Source organism: Mesitornis unicolor, unplaced genomic scaffold, assembly GCF_000695765.1.
Source record: "Mesitornis unicolor isolate BGI_N332 unplaced genomic scaffold, ASM69576v1 scaffold21774, whole genome shotgun sequence".
NCBI lineage: Eukaryota > Metazoa > Chordata > Aves > Mesitornithiformes > Mesitornithidae > Mesitornis > Mesitornis unicolor.
The window spans coordinates 22,659-50,153 of record NW_010181065.1 but is presented as its reverse complement, the minus strand read 5'-3'; the positions used below and the strand labels follow the sequence as shown (position 1 = coordinate 50,153).

The following is a 27,495-nucleotide window of genomic DNA, read 5'->3' as shown; positions in this document are numbered from 1 at the left end:
ACACTGAAGCTTCAGTATTTCTAAGAAACTATTGTCTCTGTCCCTGAGACAGCCCCTTACAAGAATGGTCTGTCTGGACTGCAGGATTCTTCAAATGACTCCATGACTGAATTCAGAGACACTGAGAAAGCAGCTGAGAGGGAAGGGGGTGTCCAACAGCCATGATAGTACAGAAAGCAGCCTGAGAAATACTCTTTACCCGAATACGCCTATCAATTCAGTGATCACCACCTCACAACAACAACAACAACAAAAACGACAACAACAGAGCAGAGCTAGCCATTAGTTCCTGGGAAAGTGGCATTTCCCTCCCACTTACAAACCAAATTGCTTTAACAGCATGGTGTAATCTAAATTTTAGTCTATATGCAGAACGACCCTGTATCCTGGAGGGGAAGACATGTAACATTACATATGGCTACAACGCCATTAGAAGTGCATCGTAACCTACATTACCTACTTACAGTCCTCTCTCTGAGGGAAAACAACTTGTTAATATGCATGTCTCAGTTGCTGAACATCAAAAGCTTCTGGGATGAGAGACTGGGGGCAGATAAGAAAAGACTACCCTTGTTTTAATGAAAAAAGTGCTGTAGGCAGCCAGGAGCAGCAATGACAATCCCCTCCCCAGAACTGATTGCACAGACTCAGAGAGGTCCAAAGTCACACTAGAATCTCTGAGGCACTCCTGGTTCTGAGAAAGAAAAGTCATGATCCAGTAGTCTTTGCAGTACTGTAGACCGAGAAAACAAACCCGTTTCTATTTCTTAACAAAGCCAAAGCATCATCTCATAGGGATCACATTCACCATTTCCGCCGGTGTCTCCAGTCTCACAGTGTTGAAATGGGACTGATCAGCCTACGATGGATTGCACATCACCCAAGGAGAAAGGAAGGCATGGAAAAAGGCATACAGTACATTATATACTGCTTCACAACCATGTTTACAAGGGGGCAGGGGGGATGAAGGTGAGGGAAGAATTATTGCTGTTTCAGTAATACAGTATGATAGCTAAACCAAATCAAACAAGATCACAACAGTCAGTATTTTCACACTGCAGGATGACGGTTCATGTTTTGCCTAAGGATGAACTTACTTGGGGATTAACGGGAAAGAAGGAGTCCTAAGGAAGGGAGTCAAAGTTACACCTGGGATATCAGCTGCATATTGAAACTTGGAGATCGAGACTGCTTGGTTAGGGGAGCTCCTGGGGGAAGGAGATCTTTACCTTCCCCAGCTTGGCCTAGTCGGTCCTCCTGTAGGCTGATAGTTGAAAACCGATTGGTGTTGCTAGCTGCTAGATTGGTAACACCCTCTGTACCAGCTCCAACACTGGAGCCTGCTTGACTGCCATTCACATAATCAAATGATTTGCTGGAGGAAGCACTGGCGGTCCTGATCAGGCTCAAACTGTTGGCTTTTGGCACCACCTGCCCAGCAGGCAGACTGAGGTGTTTCTTAGTAGGTGTCATCTCAATTATATCTGCACCAAGGTCAGTGGATTGGTGCACGTACTGCTTCCGAGCTACTGAATCTCGAGGGCTCTCATTGGATTTTGCTGCAGAAGAGGTTTCTTTATCCTTGTTAGAACGCCCACTTGCTGTTTTTCTTAAGCTGCCCTTCTGTGATACAGATGATAGAGGTTTGGTCCCAGCTGGCTGGCTGCTGAGGGAAGCTCCTGATGAAAATCCTTCATCAGCATCATTAAGGTTCACAGACTCCTCTCTTCCATTTACACCTTCAACATCTATTAAGAAAAAAGATAACAAAAAAACCCCACCCCAGACCAATCAGAACACACAGTAAGCATTCAAGTTACACAAAGACAAAAGAGTGCACAGAATGTCAAAACAAACCTCATTTGCTAATCCACCTTAATTCCACTTGCTTAAAAATTTCGGATTCTCAGCCAATAATCTTCCTGTCATATTTGGCAGGAAAAGGGAATCTATCAATAAGCTCCCTGAGCTTGATTTGCCTTTCCTCTACATCACTTATCAGTCAGAAATGTCCCCCGAAATTTGTCTATAAACAAGAAGAATTAGGCCCCATTTGGTTAATTTGTTTTAGCTCTGTCTGCAGATATTGGCGCCCATTCTCCTCCTTCATGTGGTTAAAAAAACCCAAAAACCAACAAAAAACCCCAACAAAAACCAACAAAATAAACCACAAATGTTTCAGACTCATTTCATGCTATTCTGGGGCAAGATCTAAGCATGTTCAGGACCTTTTCTGGTCAGAGTTAAGTTATAGTGAGTGCTCAGTAAAATTCAGAATTAGGTTATTTCCTACACCAGCAATCACAATGCTCCAACAGAGGTAGCAGGGTTTTGTTGCATGTAGCTGGCACTTCAAACAATGTTTCTGTTGAAGATTAATCTAATTCCTAGTTCTCTCTCCTTCAGAGCTCAATCCTCCCTGCATTTCCAGCAATCTTATCTAGGTGCTTCCACTGTACTTCCTTTTATCTCAGCATCTAGATTTTTTCAGAGGAAAAAAAAAAAAATCAACCCTTCTATTAAGGAAAATGTAACCTCTAGAACACTTCATGTTGTAGAAGCAGCACTGTGCTTTTGACTGGAATATCAAGCAGAAAAAAAAGGCTGATATATTTATTTCTTAAATCCTTGTTATTCTTGTTTTCAGGTCTATAATATGATTAGGGCTGCATACAAAGATATTTAAAAAAAATCTTATTCCAGTCTTTTTTCTAAGCTCCAAGTACTCAAAAGAAGAGTTATAGTTTCAGTACAAAACTGAACAGCATTCAGATTTCAAAACTGAAAACGGAGCTTGAGTTTTTGCTCCATATATCTTGTTTCAGTGGGAAAAAGCCATAAATTTTAACCATGTTAGCTATAAGAATTTTTCTGATTATTTGTGAGAGATCTGGAAACACTATGCATCTGTCGCAGCTAAAACCACTGTACTGCTCAGTTTGTTCAACCCATCTTGCCATCAAGCAAACATGTTTAAATCTCCTTTGTGGGATGGGGAAAAGTGCTGGCAAGGACCTAAGAGATTCTAACAGCTGAGTGGAAGCTCAGTCTTTCTTACTGATCCTTAGTAGAGCACTAAGGAATATTTTACGTTATAGCAAGAAGAACAGACAGAAAGCTTTCAGTGTGGTCTCTGCCTCTGTAAAGCAGGAATATAGCCTGATCCAGCTTCACATTTCTGAAGTGTAAAGCAAAAAGAAAACTTTAGAGGGAGATTTTATTATTCTGTTTTAAACTTACTTCTTCTTTTGGGTAAATTTTACCTTGGAATTAGCATTACTGTCTATCAGCTTACAAAGATGTTTAGCTATCTCCAAATCAGACCATTCTCAGGTCTCTTTCAGAACAGTGCAACGTGAGATTATTCTGTAGCTTTATACAGTTCTATTTGACTTATTAGCATCCCCAGAAGCAGAAAGGTAATATAGTAAAAGCCTTTGACCTTCAGAAAAGAAGCTTCTTAGGTTTCAAGGGCTATTATTAAAGTAAAGAGTGCTTTGCTTCACTTGCTTTAACTTCCTGCAACCACATCTAAAATACATACATTTCCCCCTCCTCCTGCACACTCCCATTTGGTCAAACTAGGCCTTCATCTTCTCATTGAGACATAAGTGTATTTTCTTACATTAGACAGTGATATGTTCTATTCACAATCCATCACATCTCCATTCCCCCCCCAGCCTTCCCACATGTAACCAAAGACGCTAATAAAAATATGACATAACTGGAACGTACTGAAAGCAAAAGCACTTTTTCAATAAACCAACATTTGTGCCTCTTTGTATAACCATGCAAAGCTGGGTGAAAGCGTGTTTGGTTAGAAGCAGCAATAGCAGCAGCTGAAGTCCCCCCTCTCAAGCCCTTCTTATTCAAATGAAAAATGTGTAACTTGCAAGAAGATATCTCCAGACAATACTGCTAAGCTTTTTGTTATTACAAGAACATTAGTCTTCAAAGTTTACGTTAAAACATTGCTAAGTAGCAGGATGCTAAAACAGACATTCCTATCAAAAGGACAGTGAAGCAAAGGAGTCACACTGAAAACGTGGCATTTTATCCACAGAATTTAAAGACAAGACTGAGAGGGGTTGTTGCAAGCTTTTGGGTGCTGCAACTAGAGAGGCCCAAGCAGCTCAGCAGTGCTCAGAAATGAAGAAGATAGAGAAGACAACATGCAAGAGAATTTCTCTCTAGTCAGATCCATATACCTATGAAGTTCTCAGTGGAACTGAAGTAATTTAGCAAACACATTATTTTCCCAGTATATTTGATTTTTCCTCTAAAAACTGCCCTGAAAAACAAATCAAAGAAGTTTGTCTCCTTTCATACTCTGATGGGGAGAAAACCAGGATGAAGTTTAAAAGTTTTTTCTTTCCCCACCCCCTCCCAGCAGACCAATAAAACAATTAAAAATGGAAACAAAAACTAAAAACCTACTCCTCCCAAGCACTCTTTTACTGCAAGGCCAGAACAGAAAGAGCCAGTGCAACCTGACAGAAATCACATCAATTGCATTACAGCATGTATTCAGGATTCTCACTGTTCCTTATCACAATAGGTCTGTCCCAAAGAATTCATCACTTATGCCAATACATAATTAATCCTGTAGATGTAGATACAGCATTCTCCACTGACCCAAAATAGTGCACATAACCACAGCTGCTACCACTCAGAGGCAGAGTACCTTGTAAGGCATTACTGAGTCATTCTTGAAATCTTCTGCCTTTTTCTACTTACTGAGTCAAAACACTGATCTGAAGAGGTTTTACACAGCTTTTTAAAGTTATTTTTATGCTGTTTATACTTCCTATACCTGAAGGTTGAAAAGTAACTAGAAAGTAACAGTTTCTCATTATACTGTTTGATATCAAAATGATATTTATGAGAGGGAATTTGCTAGCTGAAACTTTCTGTGAAATCAGCATCAGCAAAATAATAGCCCACTATATATACACACACAATTCTATACTGATGATCAGGCCAAACTCCATTCCTTGGCCTTCTCCCAGATGCTATCAACTGGCAGAATTCAGATCACCCAAGTATGTTATTATTCATTGCTAATGTTACAGAAGTAAAGGGTATTCAATCCACTTCTGTTGTGGTAAAGCATGTGGAATGATGCCTTATCCAAGAACATGCCAAATTATACAGAAGTCTTAAAACAAATTAAAACTTGAAGGCCACATCTTTATTAGCTTCTTTCCCACTTCCTGTCTCTCCCAGAAGGTTCTCTGCAGCTGAGGACTTCTCCATATCCTTCAGGTCATGCACATGCAAAAGTTTAGTAAAAGGCAGTAAGACTAACTGAACAAGTGAATTTAGAAGACAGAACTCATTTACTGAGCATGCTCAAATTCACTATGCACCAAGGAGTAGACTATAAACCCACACTAGACATTGTTATGCTAGTATCTTCTACAGAAGCATGATGTCTTAACTATTCTTTGATGGCAACTCTGATTAAAGGTAAGGATTCTTTGATAACACTACATTAAATCTGAAAATTCTCCAGATTATTGTTTCCAGAACAACAAATCTGAAACTTACGCAGCTTATATCCAAATAAATCTTATTTCTGATCAACTGATATGCTCATAGAGGCTGGAAATACCAAAGAAATGTTCAGATAGAAAAGAAGATTTAGGAAAACACTTTAAAATATGTTCAGCTAAATTTACAAGAAATAATTCTCACCTCTGAGAAGAAATCATGATTCAAATTCAGTACTTGAAACCACTTCTTTATGGAGCAAAGATGAGAATATTTATAGATGAACTTAAGCAAAATAAATTTCTACCAGCTATCCTATCTACTATTCTTGGCTGCAGAGAAGACACACAAAGTCCTACAGCATTTGTGTGGACAGCATGACTGAGAAAGAAAGCAGTAACAGTTTCTAAAGTTTTTAGAAACACAACAACCTGATTTCTTGAAAACACAAGTTCTTTTTTGTACTTGTCTTTAGAGCAGCCAGCTCATGAATGTAAATGAGCTGTACGTGTATGAATCTTCAATCAAAGGATGACTAGCAAATAAAAACCATCAGCAGTTGCATATCTGTCTTAGTAGGCTTGACTTTTAGTGGGAACAGGAAACTTCATTCTTGGGAATTTGAAAACTGAAGACTAACAGAGACTATTGTAACTAAGTTGTAGCCAAATCCATTTGTACTCTATACTGTCTGCTTTTCAGGAGTAGATTCAGGTTCACCTGGTGCATTTTTTCCTTCTGAATATTAGATTAAACATGCTCAGTAATAGAAAGTTTCCAAGCAGTCCCAAAGCTCTTGGCTATTACCCCATCCTCTCTCTCTCTCTCCCCCTTTTTTTTTTTGCCATGCCAAGCAATCACCACACAGATGCAAGCCCCAGGCCAGCCCACGTGATAACAAAAGGTAGTACCTGACCTGATGTTAGGTATATAGGGGTTGCGTGTATTGCAAAGAGAAGCTAATACACCCTGGGATAGTGGAAACACACACTAGAATGGAAAGAAGTTCTGCTTGGGGATAGGGAGCCAGGATCCTCCTCCAGCAACTGCCTCACTGACTTCTGCCTCCTCATCTCTGTCCTACCCTCTGTTGTGGCTGCTGCCAAGGTGGGCTCCGGGAAGCCATGCTCAGGGGTCCTGCGCATCAGCACCTCCCCCTCTTGCTCACGTTTGATCCCTAGGTCTGTGGAGCCGTGTTGGATCGGTGAGCCAGGTATGCTTGAGTCAGCCTCGTTTGAGAAGTCAAAGCCATCTGGGATTCAACATATAACATTTTAGTGCTTTTCTATTCCTTTCTTGGCATTCCAGCCCAGGAAGGGAAAATAGATTTATGCAGACATGGAACAGACACAAAACACTACCCATGCTCAGTTAAAAATTGTGAGAACATCCACAGAAAGGGACAAGTGGGCTATACTGTAGACCAGAGACTAGCAAATGAATACAATGGCAACTACAAGTGAAGACAAACATGACCCAGAGTCCTGAAAACAGAAGACAGCTACTTCTTATCCTGGTCATCCCGATTCAGCTGACGATCCGTTTGCATATGATACAGAAAAAAAAAAGTATCACAGGAAAATATGTAATCCTTATTTTCAGACTCTTTTACCCTCCATTTATTTTTAGGTTATTCTGCTTTTTACCTTCAGCCATTTATGCAGCTTTTTTAACACAATGTTTTATACATACAGCAACAAAGCTTTGTAAGTATGACAAAGAGATTTCAAAACAAGCTTTTTGCTACACCTACATTGACGATATCATCATATCAAGATAAATATTACTGCATATTTATTCTTCATACAGTCAAGCACACTTTCATACAACATAAGTACTCACTGAGGAAAAATAAGGAGTAATTCTAAGCTATTCAAAACTATTTTATGACATGTCCCCTCTCTAAATTGGGTAGCAGTGTGATGTTCAGCCTCTCTCTCTTCCACTGCCTTCAGTAGCTTTAGGTAGTTGGAACCCTATCAAGGTTTGGATAATATCATTAATTCCCTGAGCTATTTATGATGGGAGGCAGTTGAGTTTCAGTGTGGATTAAAGAAAACTCAAATTCTGAGACAAACTCTTCCCCTACAATCTTATTCTGTGATACATGGAGGAAAAAAAAGAAGTCTTATTGAACACTTTCTAGCTTCTCCATTTTCTCACCTACCTCGTGGGTTATCACCAAATCAAAAACAAACACACACCCCAAATGTTCATGTTCATGCAGTGCTCTGAAAATGTAAAATACTATACATTGTTATGGAGTATCACTTTCCAAAACAAACAAACAAACAAAAAATCCCCCAACCAACTGCTCTGCAAACATTCAAACCCAGAAGCCAGATTACAGTGATGATGATGAGTACAGTACACTGCAGTATTTGCTCTTGGCAGAGAAAGCTCACCTTCTCTCCTCCAGCGATGACGACGGATAGAAGCTGTTGTAATAGCAGTCCGAGAAATCCTCGGCACTGTCGGAGTAACTTCTACTTTCAGAACCTTCTGGCCTTCTTGTGATGCATCAGGAGCATCAAAGGGCAGTGAGTTTTTCATGGCATTTGCAACCTAAGATAAAAGTAAAATGCTGCACTACTACTGTCCTTGATTGCACTAATGGCAAAGTTAGATCTCTTGCTGGATGCAAAAAGCGAAACAACCAAGAACCGTTAATTATGCCACATTCCATCCAGATGGAGGGCTCCATTCCCAAGATTCACACTTGACAGCTATGTTTAAAAGCTCATTGCAAACCTAATCCCAAAGATACCACTACATTTTCTCCATCTTTTTAGGGTAATTTATTTTGTCCCACATTTGCCACCTGTAATGACAGAGGTAACAACCTACACAGGAAGGTCTCCATCCAAAAGAGACCATTAAACAACAAGGAAAATATTGTTTTATAACAAGAATATCATAAAACTAAGTCACAGAACACAGATCACAGGATATTAACTCAGTCAAAGATTTTGCACTTCCTGGGGGGCTGAAATGGCTGCCATATAGCTAATCCTGATCTCCAGCTGCTGTTGTGATCCTGTAAGTCCCCATGAAACTCACCTCCAAACCCATCTCCACTGCCTTCCCGTTTGACTTCTAATCAGCACAAAAGATTACTGGCACCATCACAGAAATGCTCTTTATCATTCTGCCTTCCACTTGTCCAACACTGATTTGCCCTTACCTAGCCAATTCTCTCAGCCTCAACACTTGTTTGTGAGCTGCTCTCCTATTCACACCTAAGTGTTTTTCCATGCCATCCTCTCAAAATGGTACAAACCACATTCACCCCATCCTCGATCACATTAAGGACTTCAGAAACTCACTTCTGCTGTACTGAACCAAAGCAGATCAAGTTCAGAAGTATACAATGATTTGTATTCCCATCTTTTACTCACTAGAGTTGCGCCCTCTTTTGAATAGGTACCCTTCTCAGTATACAGGATTCAAATCTAAAAATTAGTAGCAAAAAGCTTCTGCAACAGGACAAGAAAACTGACAGAGCACTTCTGCTCGTTGAATCTTCTAAGAGCTAGTCCTTTCTAACAGCATGTCTTTTCTAACAGCACAAATTGTGCTTCTGGGGACTGTGCAGAACCATATGGAGATAAATATCAATGCAACAGGAAAACTTTGAAACGATCTAAACCACCGGCTTGAATGAGTCACAGCCGTTCTCTGAAAGAAAAAACAACAATAAAACTGATCCTTCGGGATGCAAAAAAACTTGCTCACTATGTCTAATCCAGCACCAAAAAGCAGGAAAACAAATCAACAGCACAATTCAGACTTGGTAAGCCAAGTCTGCAACTATCAATGACAAAGGAGGGCTGGTTTCAGGCCAGACACCTACTCTTGCCTACCAGGAAGGAGCTCTAATGAAAACAGCATCCAACAAAAGCAGTAAGTACATCAATAAAATACACTGCATAAAGGTGCTGTCACAACTGGGACTTGCTGAGCCACGCTTCTTGTGTACCAGGCTGTTCCTGTGCGTCTCTGCACTCAAGACAGGGATTTCCATCTGGAACAAGTGCAGAACTCCTGTGTGCAGAGGAAGAGCTTGACTGACTGAGCTACTGCCCAGGTCCAGGCTAGCTTGGTAGTAACACTGACTCTTGGTGATTGGCTTCCCTCTGTAGAGACACTCAGTTTTCATGACTATGAAACCAGTACCCCCTGTTTCTTAACAGAGACACTTTTCCCAGAAAAAGCTTTTCTCTTGCACTACTTCCTGCCCTTTCCAGTGCAGCCTCTGTGTAGCGATGAAAGATGACCACTTCTACATTGCAGATATTTCATAGCTTTCTGATGCTGCTAATTAAGCTTGCTGGGGTTTTTTTGCCTTTTTTTTGTTAAGGTCCACAGGCAATATAAACCTATTTAAGTAAGAGCATGAGCTATATATATATATATATATCTACTAAATTGTCAAGAATATTCCTCCAAGAGACAGACCCAAACACAGGGACCGTGACGTTTCTCATTGTAATGATGACTGATTGTATTACCATAATTATGCAAATAGCTTGAGTACAGATATCTAAAAATAATCCTAACGTGGGGGTTTGCCTGAATATTAAATGAACTTCAAAGAAATTGCTGCTGTTTGGAAATCCTAGGCAGAGGCTGAAGTTGAAACTTCTCTGGGATGCTGCACAGATGATATTTTATTTGGTGCCAGTACTTTTAAGTTTAAAATACAAAATTTTATAATGGTGCCAAATTATACACATCTCCTGCAGAATGCGATGAGGTGAAAAGAATCCAACCTTTGAAAAAGTAAACTCCCTTGAATATATAGCACGAGGCTAAGGACATGCTAATCATTTTTAATAAAACTGAATTTCTAAAAGCTGCTTTTTAAAAATTGCAGTTATACAAGAGAGGAAGCAAGGCAATGATTAGAGTATTAAGAAAACCTCACAGATGTGTCTGCATGCATATGCATGAAAAACATGACAACTGGGGAAGGGGAAAAAAATTGGTAATATCATGACATCACCAACACCAGACAACAGGATGGGAAGGCAATAGTGTCTTTGGAGGGGAAAAAAAAATGACACTCTAGAAAATAATTATAATTAGAAGAAATCTCTAAGGACAAACTGAATAAAAATTAACAGTAAGGACTGAAAATTGTCATATCATCAATTGAATTAAATTCCAGATCCTCCTACACACCATTTAAGTGTATTAGTTTGATAGGGTGGCCCAATTCAGCAGGTTCAATATTTAATTTAAAACTTTCAATCTGATGGAGCAATGAGTCATTTCCAAAAAGATCATTCAACCAATACCAAGCATTTAAAATGCAGCAGCATCAGAAAGACTGTAGATAAATTTTACAGCCAAGATTAATCCATCAAGAGAATAATTTTATGTAATTTATTGCAGAAGAGAGGGATGTCAGATTGCCACATAAAAAGATTTTCTCCAATTTACTCCTTCCTCAGTTATGTAGAAAGTAGTGAAATTTTACTGCTGTTAGTTCAGAAAAGTACCAAAGGTTTCTAGCCACAACCTTGATGCAGAAACTGAGACAATAGCCTATTTTACTTTATTTTCCTCCATTTTCTCTCTTCTTATCATTCCTACATCTGAGAAAAAATAAAATTTCTCCATTCCTCCTTTCTGTCAGCCTCATCTTCCTGAATCACATCCACCTGCGCCCAGCTCAGCTTCACTACTTTCTCCATTTAATTGCTCTCTTTTTATGATCAGAACAGAAAGTATAGTGGAAAGTGGAGGAAAAAAAACCAAACAAAACCAAACACTAACAGTCAGGAGAACTCAATTCTGTTGCTGCTGCTCCAAAGAAGGTAAAGATTAAGACCTGTGTGACTGTGATCAATCAAAATCTGATATTGACTCTGGAGATGAAGCTCATTTTCACTTTCTGCTCTATCCTGTTGTTGCTCTTTCTACTGTGTTATCAGTTAAACCAAGCAGCATAGACTAAGCCCCACTGAAGGTCTAGAAGCAAAGAAAACACCTTTTTTGCAACCAGCCCTATGATACATAACCATTTGGTTAAGCTTCTTTGCATCACGCAACAAACATTCTGATCCAACTGTAATACACAAGAAAATGCTAGCTTTCAGTATCAATGAGTCCTAGGAGATCCCAGTACTCTAGCTTAATACTGAAGCAGAAAAAGCATGGTATAAACAGCTATGTTGAAAACACCAGCAGTTAACAACCACTTCCATTTGGGAGTGCAGTACATGGCCACAAATGCTTTCATTTCCAGTCCACTTCAGAAACAGGTCCATACTCCTCTTAACCAAGTCTATAAATTGGAATGGATTGTTTCTTACCAGCAGAGGCTGTGAGTAAAGTTCAAGCTGTGCTCTGTAAATTATATCCTCCAATACCTCCTGGCCAAGATCCCACTGTCCATTATATCTAGAAAGTAAAGAAAGATATTTATCTTTCATGTCTTATGAGCTCTTGTCTTTTTTCTGCTCAAATCCAGCTCTTCATTCTTTATGTAGAAAGTTCATCAACTGTATGAACACTCAGCCCCTTCACTTCTTCTAAAAGTATAGAAAAACATTTTATTATTAAGCTTGTTGGTATAACAAAAAACCTGCTCCCTGTCACCTCCAAGCAAGACAAAGGTGATGCTATAATCAGGAAAAACAAACAATACAAAATATGGGGTTAAGATGTAAAGGTTAACACTACTTAGTAGAACTGAATTCCCATCAGAAATGGATTTTTGCTATCTCAGGAGTTACTGACATTCCAGAGGTGAGGTTATCTAAGCATGCAAGCACGTTATGCTTGTGAACAGAAGGTATCTGGTGAAAGTTGAAGTTTGGGAAAAGATGAAGCCAGAAACCTAATTCTCTTCAGCACCTACTGCTGGTCCTTCCTCACCTAATTGAATGCTGTCAAAATGATACTTTCAAATTACTATGGCCCAGCGAGCAAGTAAAAAGAAAATATAGTGAGTTACAAACTTGTGTTATGAGTTTAACTATTTTTTAAAATCATAAACCAACTAGCATTTGTATTTTAATTAATGTAAAATCAGACACTTCTCTTTATTAAAAAAGCCAAAACCAACAACAACAAAAAAACCAAAAGAACCAACAAACCCAAAGCATCCACTTACATGGCGTAATAGACACCTGTAAGCAGCTGCACCATGAAGTCAGGGTCTAACACCACTCTACCACAGTGTTCTTTCCAGCGTTTCTCATGCTGCCGTGGAAATCCACTCACGCACAGCCTGAAAAAACACACCATTGTAACAAAATGTTAATTCCACGAATTATCTTTACATCACAGAGATTTCAATTTATTTCCAAAATTTGTTTTTCAAAATACAAGTACACAACACAGAACATTCAGTTGCTCTTCCAACCATTAAAGCCGTTTTATAACACTGCCTTGAAACGTGGCTTGTTGATAACCCAGTGTTATTCCCACATAACCATTAACACCATCTGTTTTCTTCAAATCATAACCAGCTTCAAAAGAATGAGTGGCAAGATTTTCTCTACTGCCAGCCACCAAGTAGGATATTCTCCCCAAAATTCAGTAACTGAAACCAACTTTCTTTAAAGGAAACATTTTAGTGGTATAGAAGGGAAATACCATCCTCTCCCATCTAATGTATGACGACAGCATGCAATCACCTTTTACCTAAAGTTCAATAAACACAGATACTGTGTTCTTAAGAACTGCTGTCAGCTTGTTGCATAGAGAGCTGAATTTTTAACTTAAAGCACCAAAACTTGTATACATGGAGAATTAGGTTCTCAAAACTAGGGCCAGGTATGGGGAATGCTTTTACAGAAAGACACATAAGAAATTTTGTCTAGCAGGACACTTGATCCTGGGAATGATCAGTGAGGATTAACTGCAGGACTCCTAAATCAGTTTCTTTGCACTCCCCAATGACTACGTCCTTGATTTGAAGCTACAAGCCTGACAAGAGGCCAATCATCTGGCCCACAGAGGCGCCAGAGGCTGGACGGTTGCCTAATAAGAATGAAGTCAGCAAAATTTGTGAGAACTGAGGGAAAGGTAAATGTGGCAGGGGGAGATCGTGACCACTGATTCATGGACCACTGACTCAAAAAACCGTCTGACCCAAAAAGAGGCAAACACTGTGCACGTGGACTAATTAGCATGAAAAGCAAGAAAATAATTAGCCAGTAGAAAGTACATTAAGTAATTTTGCACCAGTTAATATAGTTTTAGGTGGAGTTCTGCTAATTATGTATCAGGATAAATATGGTGTAGTTTTTGCATGTGGTGTGCTTGATTTGTGGAAATCCACAGAACACTCGGTCTTGCACAGCTCCAAATTAAACAATGTCTCCTCTCTGAACATACTTCGGGTGTTTCGGGAGTTATTTTCAATTTCAGGTAACAAGCTGCCTTCTAAAAAAAAAAATACTTCTGACCCTTGGAAAAGGGCCTGCCTTTCCATATACTGCAAAACATTGAGTCTCCATTCAAACAAACAAACAAACCCCAGAATAATTTATTTATAACTTTATTATCTGAATCTTCATCATGGAAGCAACACATGACCACTAACACATAACTGCTGCACTGTTTTAAAAATAAACAAAAAAAAAATTCCCTAACCTATAAAATGTTGTCTCTCTACCCAAAGTACGGATCTAATTTTCAAATGCAGGAAAACTCCACATATTTGGCAAATTTAGTATAGCCACAACTTAAGTGAAGATGATGGAAGCATACCAAGAATTAACCCATTCCCATCAGAAATCACAGGAAATAAAATGGGCTGTAATCTTAACTGCATGTGTGTGTTACTACAGAATATATGTTGTTGGAAGCTAGTCTGATCCTTCTTTGCTACGTAACTGAATTGCATGTAACGCTTTTCTTTTGTGCCAATATTGTGCTGAAGCAAACAAGCTAAATAAAAAAAACCCCAACATTTGAAGAGGTTTCTCTGTTTGGGGGTAGCAGGAGAGAGAATTTCTCTAACTTTAGATAAAAACATTGGTAAAAACAGGCATACGGGAATAACAGCTAAACTTGAGATTTTTCAGAACAAAAAGCAAGGATCTTTGCCAACCAGATGCTTCTAAGACTATTCAAGTAGAAGGTTATATAAAGGGCATCTATAAGAGTTTGAGAAATCACAGAAATGAATTCTCCAGAAAGTGGGATGTCATTACCAGGGGGGAAAAAAAAAAACAACAAACCACCACCCAAGAAAAACCCAAACCACTAAAACCCAGAACATTCTGCAAGAACTTCATATAAACCATCCTCAGAAGTAAGACATTGATATTTTGAAGTAAAGGAAAACTGCTGGTATTCCTCACAGGGTTTTTAAGCTGACCACACTGAAAAATGTCTGAAAGACACGTAAATCCAAAAAACGCAAATCAATCCAAGTAGCTTCAACCAATTTTCCGCCCAGATTACTTTTTTTCCTTGCCAAATATCAGAATGTTACATAATTAGAATAAAAGCCCATGCAATAGTAAGATAATCCATGTGTTTTACCTGTATGCTAGCAGTTTCAGATTTCCAGTCAGTTTGCAGGACTGACCAAGAGTTACATATTTTAAGTTATTAAACACAATAAGGACATTTTTTTATTTATTCCCCGCCCCCCCTGATGAATATTAAGCAGTGCAGGTGCAGATGCACCCTGTAAAATTAAGTCAAAGGCAAGCATCTCACCTGGAACCCATCCTACAAAGGGATTGGTAGGAAGAGGCAGGCATATAGACTATAGCTGAATTGTAGCACAGCATAAGAAAGCTCAGCACCTCAAACCTGGAAAGAGACAAGAGCAAAACCTTGCATGGCTTAAATTTTTTACTATTTCATCAGAATTTAACACAAGAATTCTACAACTCAGTCTCAAAAAATACCCCACAGAAAAAAAAAGCATCAGAAGTAAACACACAAAACCTGAAATCCTCTTTAATTATAATTCACTAACTTGAAACAGGCTATTAAAGACTCAGTATTAAACACTAAAAAATATTATAACTGAAAACCATTAGTGTATGCAGGAACCATGGAGGAACGGAACATGGTGTAATATTTGGACAAAGCTGTAGAACTGGACAAGTCTGCAACATATTCAAAATTATTTTATCAGTTTTCCCAGAGCTGGCTTTAGGCACAGGTAAAGCTGGCAGTCACTATAACAGCAGGGCAATTTTTCTCATCCCTACTTCTGTCTATCCACTCAGCTCTATTCCTCTTTTCCTGTGGAAAAAAGCAGTCACAGCCTCAGAGTCAAAGCTGAATTCTGTTACACTTCCAGGAAAATGTGAGTTGACAAATATAAACCCAAAGATATTCCTGACAGACACAGTAATGACAGTGAAGGTTCTCTCTTCTAAATTAGTAGAGCATCATACAAACTTGGATAAAACTACAAAAATACTATACCTCAAGATTACCAAGACTGTTCTCTAGATTTATTTCCAAGCCCTTAAAGCTGAGAAAGGACTGAACACAATATATTTGGTCTTAATGTTTAAGATCTTGTTGTCTGACCAGTGAAGCACCTCTGATGTTAGAATATATCCACCTACCGGTTCTGTGCTGTGAAGGTTTCTCTTTGAGGATGAAGATCACTGTAAACTACTCTAATGAGATCATGCTGACAGAGAGCTCCTTCAGTTAAAGCCATGGATCCAATAGTAGAGGGCTAGAAGTAGGTGGTAGAAGGAGGAAGGAAGAAGGGGGGAGAAATCAGGCCATAAGTAAAAGGTCCCTGAAAGCATTAAAACTCCTAACCTTACCCAAGCCAAAAGACACTTGTCTTGTGATCTGGAAAAATGAAGATTATTCCAGAATACAGTAAATCTAAAAACAATACCTAATTTCATTTTAAAGAACTTTCACACATACAAGCTATAGAGCAAGCGAGCAATCTTCAACTTCAACTCTTAAGTATCAATTTTTAGTAAGTATGTCCTAATTGCACAGGCCTTTTGTACAGCAGCAGTAGAGAAAGAAAAACATGTTCCCAAGTTCAAACCGTATTAATGAGGAGTCAGAAGAAGGAACATTTATACTAACACATAAGAGGCAAAAAACCAGTTGCAATTACAATACAACTAACCTCTGTTCAAAATGGGCACTGTCAGCAAAGATTTTTCAACCTTTACATTCCTTTTCCTCTGCTAATGCTATTGAATTCAATTACAGTAATTGCAAGCTAGTGACATTGAAAACTTACTGCATCAAGATGCATCTAAAATGGCCTGCTGCATCAAATAGATTCAGTTTTCATTCCTCTAATATATCCAATTCTAATTTACCACAGCAGTGCTCTTACCTCATGATATATTGAGGGTTTAGATAACGAAGGGATGGTGAAAGATAAGACTTTGTTGTTTCCATCTTTGTCAGCAATTTCCTGCATTAAAAAACAAAACCAAAACCAAACAGAAGTAAGGAGATAGGACTTGGAGTAATTTTCAACTTTTAGAATGCATTTAACAAATAACAAGTTGGAATGTCCTGATCTGATAAGACTATTAACACCCTACAGTCTGTCCATTTGCGGAGTATCAGCAAATTTACACATGTATTTCAGACGTGGGAAAGACCTCTTATCACAGACTGTTTTGGAGAATCAGTCTGCAACACTTAAAAAAAAAAAATCAGCATTTACTCCTTGATCAGCGTGATTTCACCAAAACCAAAAAAGAACAAGAATCTTCTCCAGCCCACCTGCACATAACATTTATTTATAACAGAATTGCATAGTAAAGCAAGGCTAAACTTTAAACCTAAAAGACAGAGACACATGAGGGCTGATGAGTCACTTGCTTACAATGGTTTTAATAAAAGCACCACAGAGAAAAGGTGAAATCAAGGGGACCGGCAAAGTTTCTCCAGGCATTCTATCAGTAAGAAATGCACAGAATGTTTTCTCAAAAGGCTTTCAAACTGGTCAGATTTTGTAGTTGCTAGGCTACCACATAAGCAAACCCAGCAGTTTTAAAAGCAAATATACTAATGGCAATTACATAAGACTGTACCAAAAAGGAGTCTAAAATTCTGCCTTTTCACTCTGTAGAGCACATTTCCAATGAGCTCCAGTCATTCCACTTTATGTGAAAATTGAGTCCAAGGTAGCACAGTACTCGTGGTAGGCTTTAAGGATCACAATGGGAGGACAGTTAATAGAATTTAGTAGAATGCTAAAAACATCCTTGTCTTTCACTTTCAAAGTATTGAGAAAATTACTTCACTCCTTCAGTCTCAGTGTATGTGCAGAAGAATATCAACAACTTAAAGAAAGAAACAGTGAGAGCCACTGTCCATTTTGAGGCCTCTTTCTTCCTGAAAATAAATTACTGTCCTTAAAAAATATGAATCACCAACATGACCTTCAAAGGAACTGTAAAAGGACCTTTCTGAGGAAATGATCAAAGATAAACATGCTACTTCAACCCAGTAAACAGTACCAAAAATCAGCAAGCAGTTTCCAGTGTTTTTTCTATCAGAATAAATCTGAAATAACTGAATCTTCCAGTTGTTAGAGATGATCCACTGACACATAAGAATGTGGGTGGGTTTTTTGTTGGCTTTGTTTGTTTGTTTTGTGGGTTTTTTTTAAGAATCACAGTTTGACTGTTTTGTGTTTCATCATGTTGTAGAAACATAATACAGGAGGAGTTTACTATGACAGCAGCGAGAAGAGCAGTGTTTCAATATGATAGGTTTTACAGTCCTGTAACAGAAATTCCCATGAGAGAATGTCTATCTTGGCAGCATTGCTAAATTTATCCATCAGCCTCATACCATTACAAAAGTAAACATTTCCAGGCTAAGGTAGGGATGCAAAAAATGACTTTTACAACCAACAACCAAACTTGATCATCTACAGTTACTTTACTTATTTTTAAAATCACTGTTCCACTCAAGACAACCATCTGTCTGAAATGTGCACATGCACATATAGGAGTGCTAGCATGCAGAGTGGTTTCAGCTTCAAATTACCCTTAAAAACACATATTCAGAGTAAGCTGGGTGACAGGGGGAAGTGACACATGAACACTGACCAAGCATATTAGCCCGACAATCATCTCCTCAGAAAGCTGTGTTTTTCAACATTAAAAGAGGATCACGTAATTTCCTTGCAAACACAAGTATATAAATGTTCAAGAAAGCCCAGGAGGTGATCCTTTTTAGTAAAATGTTTGTCCCAAAAGGATTACTATAAAAAATATTTTTGCAAACACGTTATTACTAAACCTTAATTACATTTTGCTTTACTCCAGATTAAATATGCTTTCACGTAAGCGTATTATAATTTTAAATATGTTCCAATAATTTACTTTATTCCTAGTGGTCAGTGACATAAAACCTCAGATGAAAGCTTTCCTCAGCCATTCCCACTCACGTCACTTACCAAGTTGTAGATGCCAAGCAGCAGTGCTTCAATGCAACCATTACTTTGTCTATCCCTGCTGGCAGTAAGACGCAGATATACCCAGATCAACTCTGGCAAAAATTGCAGCGTGAATCTCTTGAGCCGAACTTCAGAACTCCGATAAAGTTCAAAGAGCTGGTGGCAAACAGGCTCCAGAAGCTGTAGAAAGGCAAAAAGAGCTGATGAATTACTGTTAGGCTTCTCTACTAAGGCAGAATGGAACAGCAAACATAGGGGCTATATCATATAGCCACTTCAGCCAGTAAAAATGACATGCCTTGATGGCAAGCAAGTGAATGAACCAAAATGGTATCTGTATTCCTTTTAAGGAGATGTATAATGACAGACCTGAGGGGCACTGGTATGCCATAGTACGAAATGTGGCCTTACTACAGCCACTACATTCTTGTGCTTTGAGAACATAATTCTCCAGGGCTGTCAGCATGCGATTTATTTTGTAAACAGGTACTGATTTAAGGCACGTGACAGACACATGGATTGAACTATGTGCATCATAAGACTTCAACGGTGCAGTTGTAAGGTTTATAAAAGTACAAAGGTTAAAGATTAGCTGTGAATGACAGCTGCTAATGACAGAAATATGAATTAATTTCTTAGCTATAGCTTTATAGTCTCAAACAGAGCAAGTGTGCATTTGTTCATTACAATGCAAACTGTTTTTTCCATCTGCTGCCCTTAAGGCTGCAGTGCAAGAATCAAAAACGGCCCTTATCAAGTCAGGGTGGTACAAGCATGAGAAAAACCCTGCCATTTTAAGAGTCTACAATACCAAACCAATAGTTAAGAAGCATCCACAGAACTGTTACTGAACAGAGGGGGTTTGGGGCAGGGGGATGGGAGGAAGAATGTCAAACTGTTTCTTCCTTTCCTATGGCTAAACAAGCTTTTAATACCAAAGTCAAAAACTAAAAAAAAACAAATAAAAAAATAAACTAAATAAAAAATCCCAAGAGGAATTTTTATAAGGTCTGTGACCAGTACCTAGTATTATATACTAAGAAATGGGATGATCTGACCTAAGGAAAATACCCATCTGATTCAATGTCCAAAAAGATGGAGGCATCCATGTTACCCAAAGTATCTATGTTCATACATAAGTGTCTCAGAGTCAGAAAACAGAGACCAGAATCTCAAATAAGTCTTCTTTCTAACCATACATGCTTTACGCAGCTCTAGTATTCATATGACAATATTAAACATTAAATTAAACCCATAATTTTTTAGACCAATAAAAATCCTACTCTTGACCAACACAGTAGCAGCTGCACTGACGAGACAAAAAGGCATAAATGGGAAATGCCCAGTACAAAGCAGATGATCAGATAAAGCATATGAGTCATCTTTCAGTACACGCTGTCACTCGCAGGATATGCAGCTCAGGACTTTCAGAGCACTAGCAGCATGTTTCATACACTTTGATGCATTCTTCTGTCATTAATTTGCATATTCAAAGTCTTAGTACCCCAAATTTCCTGTAGAATTCACTGTCACGTTTTTGCTATGCTGTATGTAGATGTACTTCTATGGTTTGTTGTGAATCATTCATCCTCCTAAAAAACTTAGGAGTCCCCTGGTATCAGCAGAGGGACAGACATTTATACAGGCGATTAGTTTGAATGTTTGATAAATGTGCAATGCCATAAGTCTGTATGCCTGTACGACTTCACATACACGTATTCAGATTTGGATATTTTGCTCTAATATATCACAAATAAGAAACATACATTTGACAATTTTCCACCAAGACAGCTGCCTTAAGAGAGTATCACCCAAGAAAGGGTGAACACAGTATTTTCATTTCAACACACAGTATTCTGGTCAATGAAGCACACCACTGACTTAAACCACTGATTACATAAGCCATAATGGGACGTAAAATAAAACTCTGCTATCAGACAAATGTCTTTACATACAAGGCTCTGCTGTAAGCACCTTGTGTAACAAGGCTTCTGACTGACAGCCTAGTTACTCCAAGCTCAAAGTCTGTTTTTACAACAGAAGCAAAGAGATTCCACAAGAGAGGGAGGGAAGAGAGCTGACACTGACAACATTGATACAGAATGAGAAGTCCAGTAATCTGGAGCACACAGATTTTCACAAGCCGTATGTGTAAAATATCTTACCGCTTAATTTTTGTTTTGGGATAGAAATGAAATTACAAGCCCGTAAAGCTCCTATTGCAATCATTTTAGTAAAACAATGCTAGGGTTCTCTCTATCAAGTTGATCATATATTACTTTAACTAGTGTTTTTATTCCAGTATTTCATACACATATAGCACTTTATGTTCAAAAGATGCATAAGTATATTCTTTCTTAGTTAATATTTGCTTAGTGGAAACTCCTATGTAAAAGTGACACTAATTATTAAAACCATCTGTTACAGTAAGTGTTCAAATCCTCAGAGACAGAACTGTGTCCTTGTTTTAGAAAAGGTCAAGCACATTTCAGATGTTCAAATAAAAAGTAGTTAATAAAAAATTCAGAGGTCACTGAATAAATTTGTAGGATTTCTTTAAAAGAAAGTGAGCAATAAGCTAGCATAAAGAAGAAAAAGAAGGAATTTCTGAAAACAAAACCAAGCCTTTCTGCAAAGAAATAACAGGTGCAGGAAAAGCTAAACAAAGAGTCATAAACCAGATGTGTACAGCAGCATTGCTAGAAATAGTACTTCTATTAGATTAGAGATGACAGCAGCCCAAAGCTGTTTCCTATTTGAGAATCTGAGTCCCATTAAAAATAGTGGAAAAGAATAATTTAGTTTAGCTAAAGCCAGAGGACACTCAACCAGAATAGTTACTGAGTTTATTCTACTTTCTTTCAAGTGAAAACTTTATAAAATTAGTCTTTTAAGTGAAACCATATGTATTTGGTTTCTGTGAGTATGGTGGGTTTTTTTAGCAGCAGGGGAAGGGCTATGGAGACAGCTCCTGGAGGCAGCTGCTAGAAGCTCCCCTGGCACCAATTTCGGACCCACCTCTAACCAAGGCCAAGCCAATCAGCGCCTCTATGAATGATGTATTTAAGAAGGGAGCAGGACATAGCCTACTTTCTCTTGCCCCTGGCCCTGACCAGCGCAGCCCCAGTGCAGGCTGCGTGGCCTTGGCCTGGCTGAGTCAGTCCGGCCCCAACTTAAGCTCAAGCCCTGCTGCAGCCCTAGCCCAGAGAGCCAGGAACTCTTCAAGAACCAGAAGAAGAAACCTGCAGCAGAGAGAGCAGTGGAATGTGAGAACAAAAACCAAGTAGCCATCAAGGTCAGTGAAGAAAAATGAAGAGGGGAGGAGGAGGTGCATGGGAGCAGAGGTTCCACTGCAACCTGTGGTGAGAGGGCAGGTTAACCTGCCTGCAGCCCGTGGAGATTCAACAGTGGAGCAGAGATTCACATGAGTGAATCACATGAAGTGGCTGCCTCTGAGGAGGGCATGACTCCATGGGAAGTGCGCACTGGAGCAGTCTGTGGGAAGGACTGCACCATGCGGAAGGGGAGGCCCACGACCGAGAAGTTTGTGAGGAAACTGCATCAGCAAGCAGATCCACAGAGAAGTTCATGTATGGGTTCCTATGGGAGGGACACCGCGTGGAAGCAGAGGAAGAGTATGAGGAGTCCCCTCCTACCCCCGAAGGAGAAAGGGTGGCAGAGACTGCATGGGGTAAACTGAATGCAACCCTCATTCCCATCCCCCTGTGCCACTGGGGTGGAGGTAAAGACACAGGGAAGAAAGCTGAGCCTGGGAAGAAGGGAGGGGAAGGTGTTGACTCTAAGATTTGATTGTCTCTCTCACTATTCTACTCTGATCTTACTGGTAACAAATTAAATTGTTTTATTTTCTCCTCGAGTTGAGTCTGTCTTTTGCCCGTGACCATAAATGGTGAGGAAACCTGTCCTTTGTCTTGGCCCATGAGCTCTTTGTTGTATTTTCTTCTCATCCCACCGGGGGAGGGAGGAAGTGAGCAAGCAGACCTTGTGATGCTCAGCTGCCCACTGGGTTGAAGTCATGACACCATGGTTTAAGAAAGATACAAGTGCTGCGAGCATGTAAATACTCCTCATTTCTAGTAGTTGTCATATTAGTTGAGCAAAAGGTTTAACAACTGCAAATTAGTTGGGTGAAAACCTGGAAGTTTTTTGTAACAACTCCTATAGAGCTTTTGGTGTGCTCAGAGCTTTAAGTTCAGAAGAAAAAGCTGCCACCACAAAGACCCTACAACACAAATATTTTCAAAGGCATGAACACACAAGTTTCTTCTATCAAAGTCTAGTGTGATCATCTCCCACCCAGAAACACAAGACTTGACACTATAAGAAATAACAAGTGTCTTCCTTTCATCCTAATCATCTGGCTTTTCAGAGAACCAACCTCTTCCAATCTATTCTCCGAATATAAATATTGAGAAGACACTGGATAAAAAAAGGAAAGGGAGCTTTTGTCACCAGTAGTAGCTGTGTACCTGAACTGGCACACACTTCTTAATACCAAAGATCTTGCAGTCCAAAGTCAAAGGAAACTGAGTAGCACAGCAGCCAGCAAAAAAAAAAAATCCAAAGTAAAAAGTCTCTTCTGAGAAACTAGAAACATATATTAAAAGAGCTTATTAGGATAAACAGCAATTAACATAAAATATTACAAATGAAATTTTTACTGGCTTAAATATACGGTAAGTGACAATGATATAATCTGAAGACTTCAGTTTTACACCTCACAGAGATGCAGACTAGTCACGTTCTAAGGAAGTTGACGAACAGCTTTAGTTTGGCTTATTTTACAAGTTTGCCAAATTTTAAGTGCCATACCTTGAAGTTCAGTATAATGTATTATAAAACACATGACAAAGATTGGATATGCTTGCCTTTTTGAGGAATTCAATCATGGTAGAAATTAATATGTTCATTTTAGGCTTAACTATAACACAATGGGTGAAATTAATTATTAATTGAAGAGTACTAGGTCTGGGAAGCACTTGGCATTGCAAAAGTAATCTCATTTTGTTCTCAGGGCTCAGCTTTCCAAGTTAAACCTAAACAGCCCCATACATGAATATTCAATGTTTAAATTTCAGTACTGCATTAACTTAAAAATCCATAGAGTATTTATGTAGGCAACCAGAAACCAACTCAAAAATTATGAAACTATCTAAAAAAACCAGTACTTCAAAAGCACTTTATTTTAGAATTCAAATATTATGCAAAAATCAATATATTATTCAGTTAAATGAGCTGTTTATGAGCAAGATCACTCTCCACTCTTTATGTAACTTTCTGTTCTAGTTATTATCTTCTCCATACTAAAAAAAGTCAGAATTTCCTAAAATGTAAACAGTAACAGTTGTATTTAACTTGACACTATGCTTGCCTTCATTTGATAGCTCTCAAATTGGTAGACAGCTGTCAAAAAAGAGAAATGCCTTGGTAGTTTGTTTTGGTTCCTAAACACGCTGGTTCCATGTTAAATTAATAATCCTGGTCTTATCAAGATAGAATTATGTGATTCTAGAAAAAAACATGTTTGCCCTAAACAGTTTGTCCCTTTCAGGAAGTTTGAAAAATAGGTCAACTTTATGATTAAGTTGTGTTAAAAAAATTACTTGTCTGTCAAGTTTAAGAATCCAGCAAGTACATTTTTACAATAGTCTACCACATAAGCTTCACCTATATAAGCAACTGGTTAACCTTCTAACAAATAAGCATAAAGCATATTTTAAAAAATCCCTCATGTAGAGCCAAGTATTACCACAGAATTATGCAAAGTAATTAATTTACTGTGGTTATACTCCTCACAGGCAAGTAAGTTTGGAAGAAGCGCAACAAGGAAATACTGCCTTAACAAGCAGAACTGCAGTGAGTCATCTGAGTCTGGGATTGCTTATCTTACACTTGACACCAGAATCAGGTCCAAACAGCAACAGCAGTCATAAAGAATAATATTTGACAAGCATCAGTGTGCAATAACCAAAGATTACTGTCACACCCTTACAAAGATACTCTTTTTGAAAATCTGGGTCTTCACATCATTGAAAAAAATAAAAATCAAATGCTTATTCTTAAAGCAAAGGAAAGCCTTCACATTTTCAGAAGTGTACACATACACAAATACATATACACTAAAAGACAACAGCAACAATGGTGGCTTCAGATCTGAGATAGAATACTGGTAGCTTCCATACAAAGAAAAAGGTCACTATACAAGCTATTTATAACATTGAAATGAAGTTGACAGCTATGAAGCATTTTTTTTATTGCATGAGCATTATGCAAGCTCCTTTAAGCTCAATCAAGCGTTCAGCTTCCAAAAGCAGCTGAGCTGTGCTTACGAAAATAAAGAACTTTCTTACTGCGCACACTTGCCATTTAATTTATAAATACACGAGAGATCACAGATGATAAATCAAACATTTTGAAGCATTTTATCTAAAGCAGTTTACACAGCAGAGGATGGTATGCTTGCACAATTTATGCAGAAGTTTTATTTCACACACTTTCCCAGAAATGCTTATGAGCATTTGGCAGAAGCCAGTGGACTAGAAAGCTCAGTTTAACGGCATTTGCAAAATGAATTATGTACAAGGGTAAGCTAAGTTTTCTTTGTGTACATTTATATTCTGGGGTCCTGGTTCTGCTCTCGTTTACAGCAGTGTGAACCAAATTACAGAAACATGACAGCACTATAAGCAAAAGAAGATCTGGTTATTTTATAAGGATTTAATAAATTGATTCCATCTTCCACTGTAATAAGCTACCAGATGAGAAGCACATTGGTCTTACTGACTTCCACTGTAAAGTCTACTTTAGCTCTTTTACGGCTAAAAAGTGGTTTCTGGAAAAGAAAAAACCAAACCAAACCAAGACGACCACACAAACGAAAAAATTACCACCTTCATGGCAAATCAAGTGTAACAGTCAGCTGGGGCAAGTAAAATCCAGCAGACTGTATAAACCGTACATTTTGGGAGCAAATGAGGTTGTGTGTTACCAGAAAGGCATTAAAGTAACTGTCAAAAAATAAGAATAAAAAGAGGGATAATATCCATGTTGGGACTACATTAGAAAGAGTTCAAGAATATTCTTCTCCATCTCTACTTCTCAATTACTCTAGTTTTAGTTGTAGAGGCAGAAGATATAACAATGTAAAAAATAAAATAAAATTAGTCTCCTACCTCATTATTTGGGTCTTGAACAACCTTATAAAGAGCTGGTACCAGTGGTTTTTTTCGGTGCAATGTAGCTGCATAGCTGGAAATTTGTGTTTCAGGTAATGCCTAAAGAAAAAAAAAAAAGTGTTACCCTGATACTCTGCTTCCAAGATCTCCACAACAGGATTCAGTCTCATCCCAACATCAATAAAAATTCCTGAAGGTCAGCAAACTTTCAGACTTCTAACCTAGTTCATTCAGCTCCATAGGAATAACATTTGGGGGCACATACCAACTTTTCCAAAAGTAGTTCCAGATTTATTGTTCATAAAATCATTTGGTCCAGCTTGACACGAGGACTCTTGATATTCTGTATTTAAACAGTCGCTTTTCAGAGTCTTTTTCAAATCAACTCGTATTATTTAAGAGGTGTGGATAATTTAGAACGAGCACAGACAGTTTCAAGTCCCACCAAGCAACCACGTCTGTGCATTTTGCATCCTTGGCTCCTCGACGAATTTTCAAGAACAGCACATAATGACTTATCGTGTATCATCAATGATGTGAGGAATTACTGATTCTTAACTTACATAACAGATTCGTTTCATCTCAGTCACAAAATCCAGTTGTTTATGTATTATCCTGTATATCACTCAGTACAATTATCAACACGCAAAATATCTTAAAAATGCTTCAGAGTTTTCATGATAAAAAATTATTTTTATGCAGACCACAAGAATAAAACAGCAAGATATTTGTCTTTAATATTTTTTTAAACTCTAAACATTTCTACTATTATTTTAAAAATAAAGTTGCTCAGTTAGAAATTTGGGCAGCGTTATCCAGCTGTTATATTCTATCAACTTGATCTACACAGAAACATACGCTTTAAAAAAACCCTCACATTGCTATCACAGTGTTCTGCTCTACAATAACACAAAAATGAACTACCATTAGAACTGTGCATTGAATATTAGGTACCAGCTAACTTGTTTAGATAGACCTTTGCATGCTTTATGCATCATAAGAAGGTGAAAGATCAAGTAATAGATATTTAAAGTGTTAATAGTTGGATTGTAAAGAAAAGATAAAATCAAATCAATGCTCTGTGGCAAAAAGCGAATGGTAGAGTTATCATACTTCTTCTCAGCTCACCTTGAATTCTGACAGCCATTCTTCCACAACACCTCGTTCTGATCCCAGCATTTTCTTACTTATTTTGCTTCTCTCTTACCTTTAGAAGATAAAGGAGAAAAATATAATCAAATAAGAGCTCTGGCAGCAACACCTAGTTTTATAAAAACCTACCTCAATGAAAAGCTGTTAACATATTTCCAACAGAATTATATAATATCAAACAATAGGATTAAGCTGAACTCTTCAGACTTGTAGTCAAAAGTACTGCATGTTAATAGGGGAGGAGGAAAAAGGATTCAGTGCTTC

At 38.3% G+C, this 27,495-nt stretch overlaps 1 protein-coding gene across 1 annotated transcript; it reads right to left on the bottom strand.

The window, feature by feature from the left end:
- Nucleotides 1-552: 552 nt before the first annotated feature.
- FAM126B (family with sequence similarity 126, member B) lies at nucleotides 553-27,270 on the bottom strand. The gene is made up of 10 exons (XM_010183306.1): nucleotides 27,208-27,270; nucleotides 26,077-26,178; nucleotides 18,884-19,063; nucleotides 16,799-16,879; nucleotides 16,050-16,165; nucleotides 15,181-15,276; nucleotides 12,617-12,733; nucleotides 11,814-11,901; nucleotides 7,899-8,058; nucleotides 553-1,748 (listed from the first exon to the last, which is right to left on the bottom strand). Exons 1-10 carry the CDS (start codon nucleotides 27,256-27,258, stop codon nucleotides 1,144-1,146), a joined length of 1,596 nt encoding a protein of 531 aa, XP_010181608.1. The 5' UTR covers nucleotides 27,259-27,270; the 3' UTR covers nucleotides 553-1,143.
- Nucleotides 27,271-27,495: the final 225 nt, after the last annotated feature.

Bases quoted from the DNA above. Each gene is read 5' to 3' on its own strand.
- FAM126B (XM_010183306.1), bottom strand. From the start codon at position 27,258: ATGCTGGGATCAGAACGAGGTGTTGTGGAAGAATGGCTGTCAGAATTC. The intron at 16,166-16,798 runs GTAAGAGCACTG...ACCTACTTCTAG, and splicing joins AACCCTCAATATATCATGAG to CCCTCTACTATTGGATCCAT. The intron at 1,749-7,898 runs GTGAGCTTTCTC...TTTTCTTAATAG, and splicing joins TCATCGCTGGAGGAGAGAAG to ATGTTGAAGGTGTAAATGGA.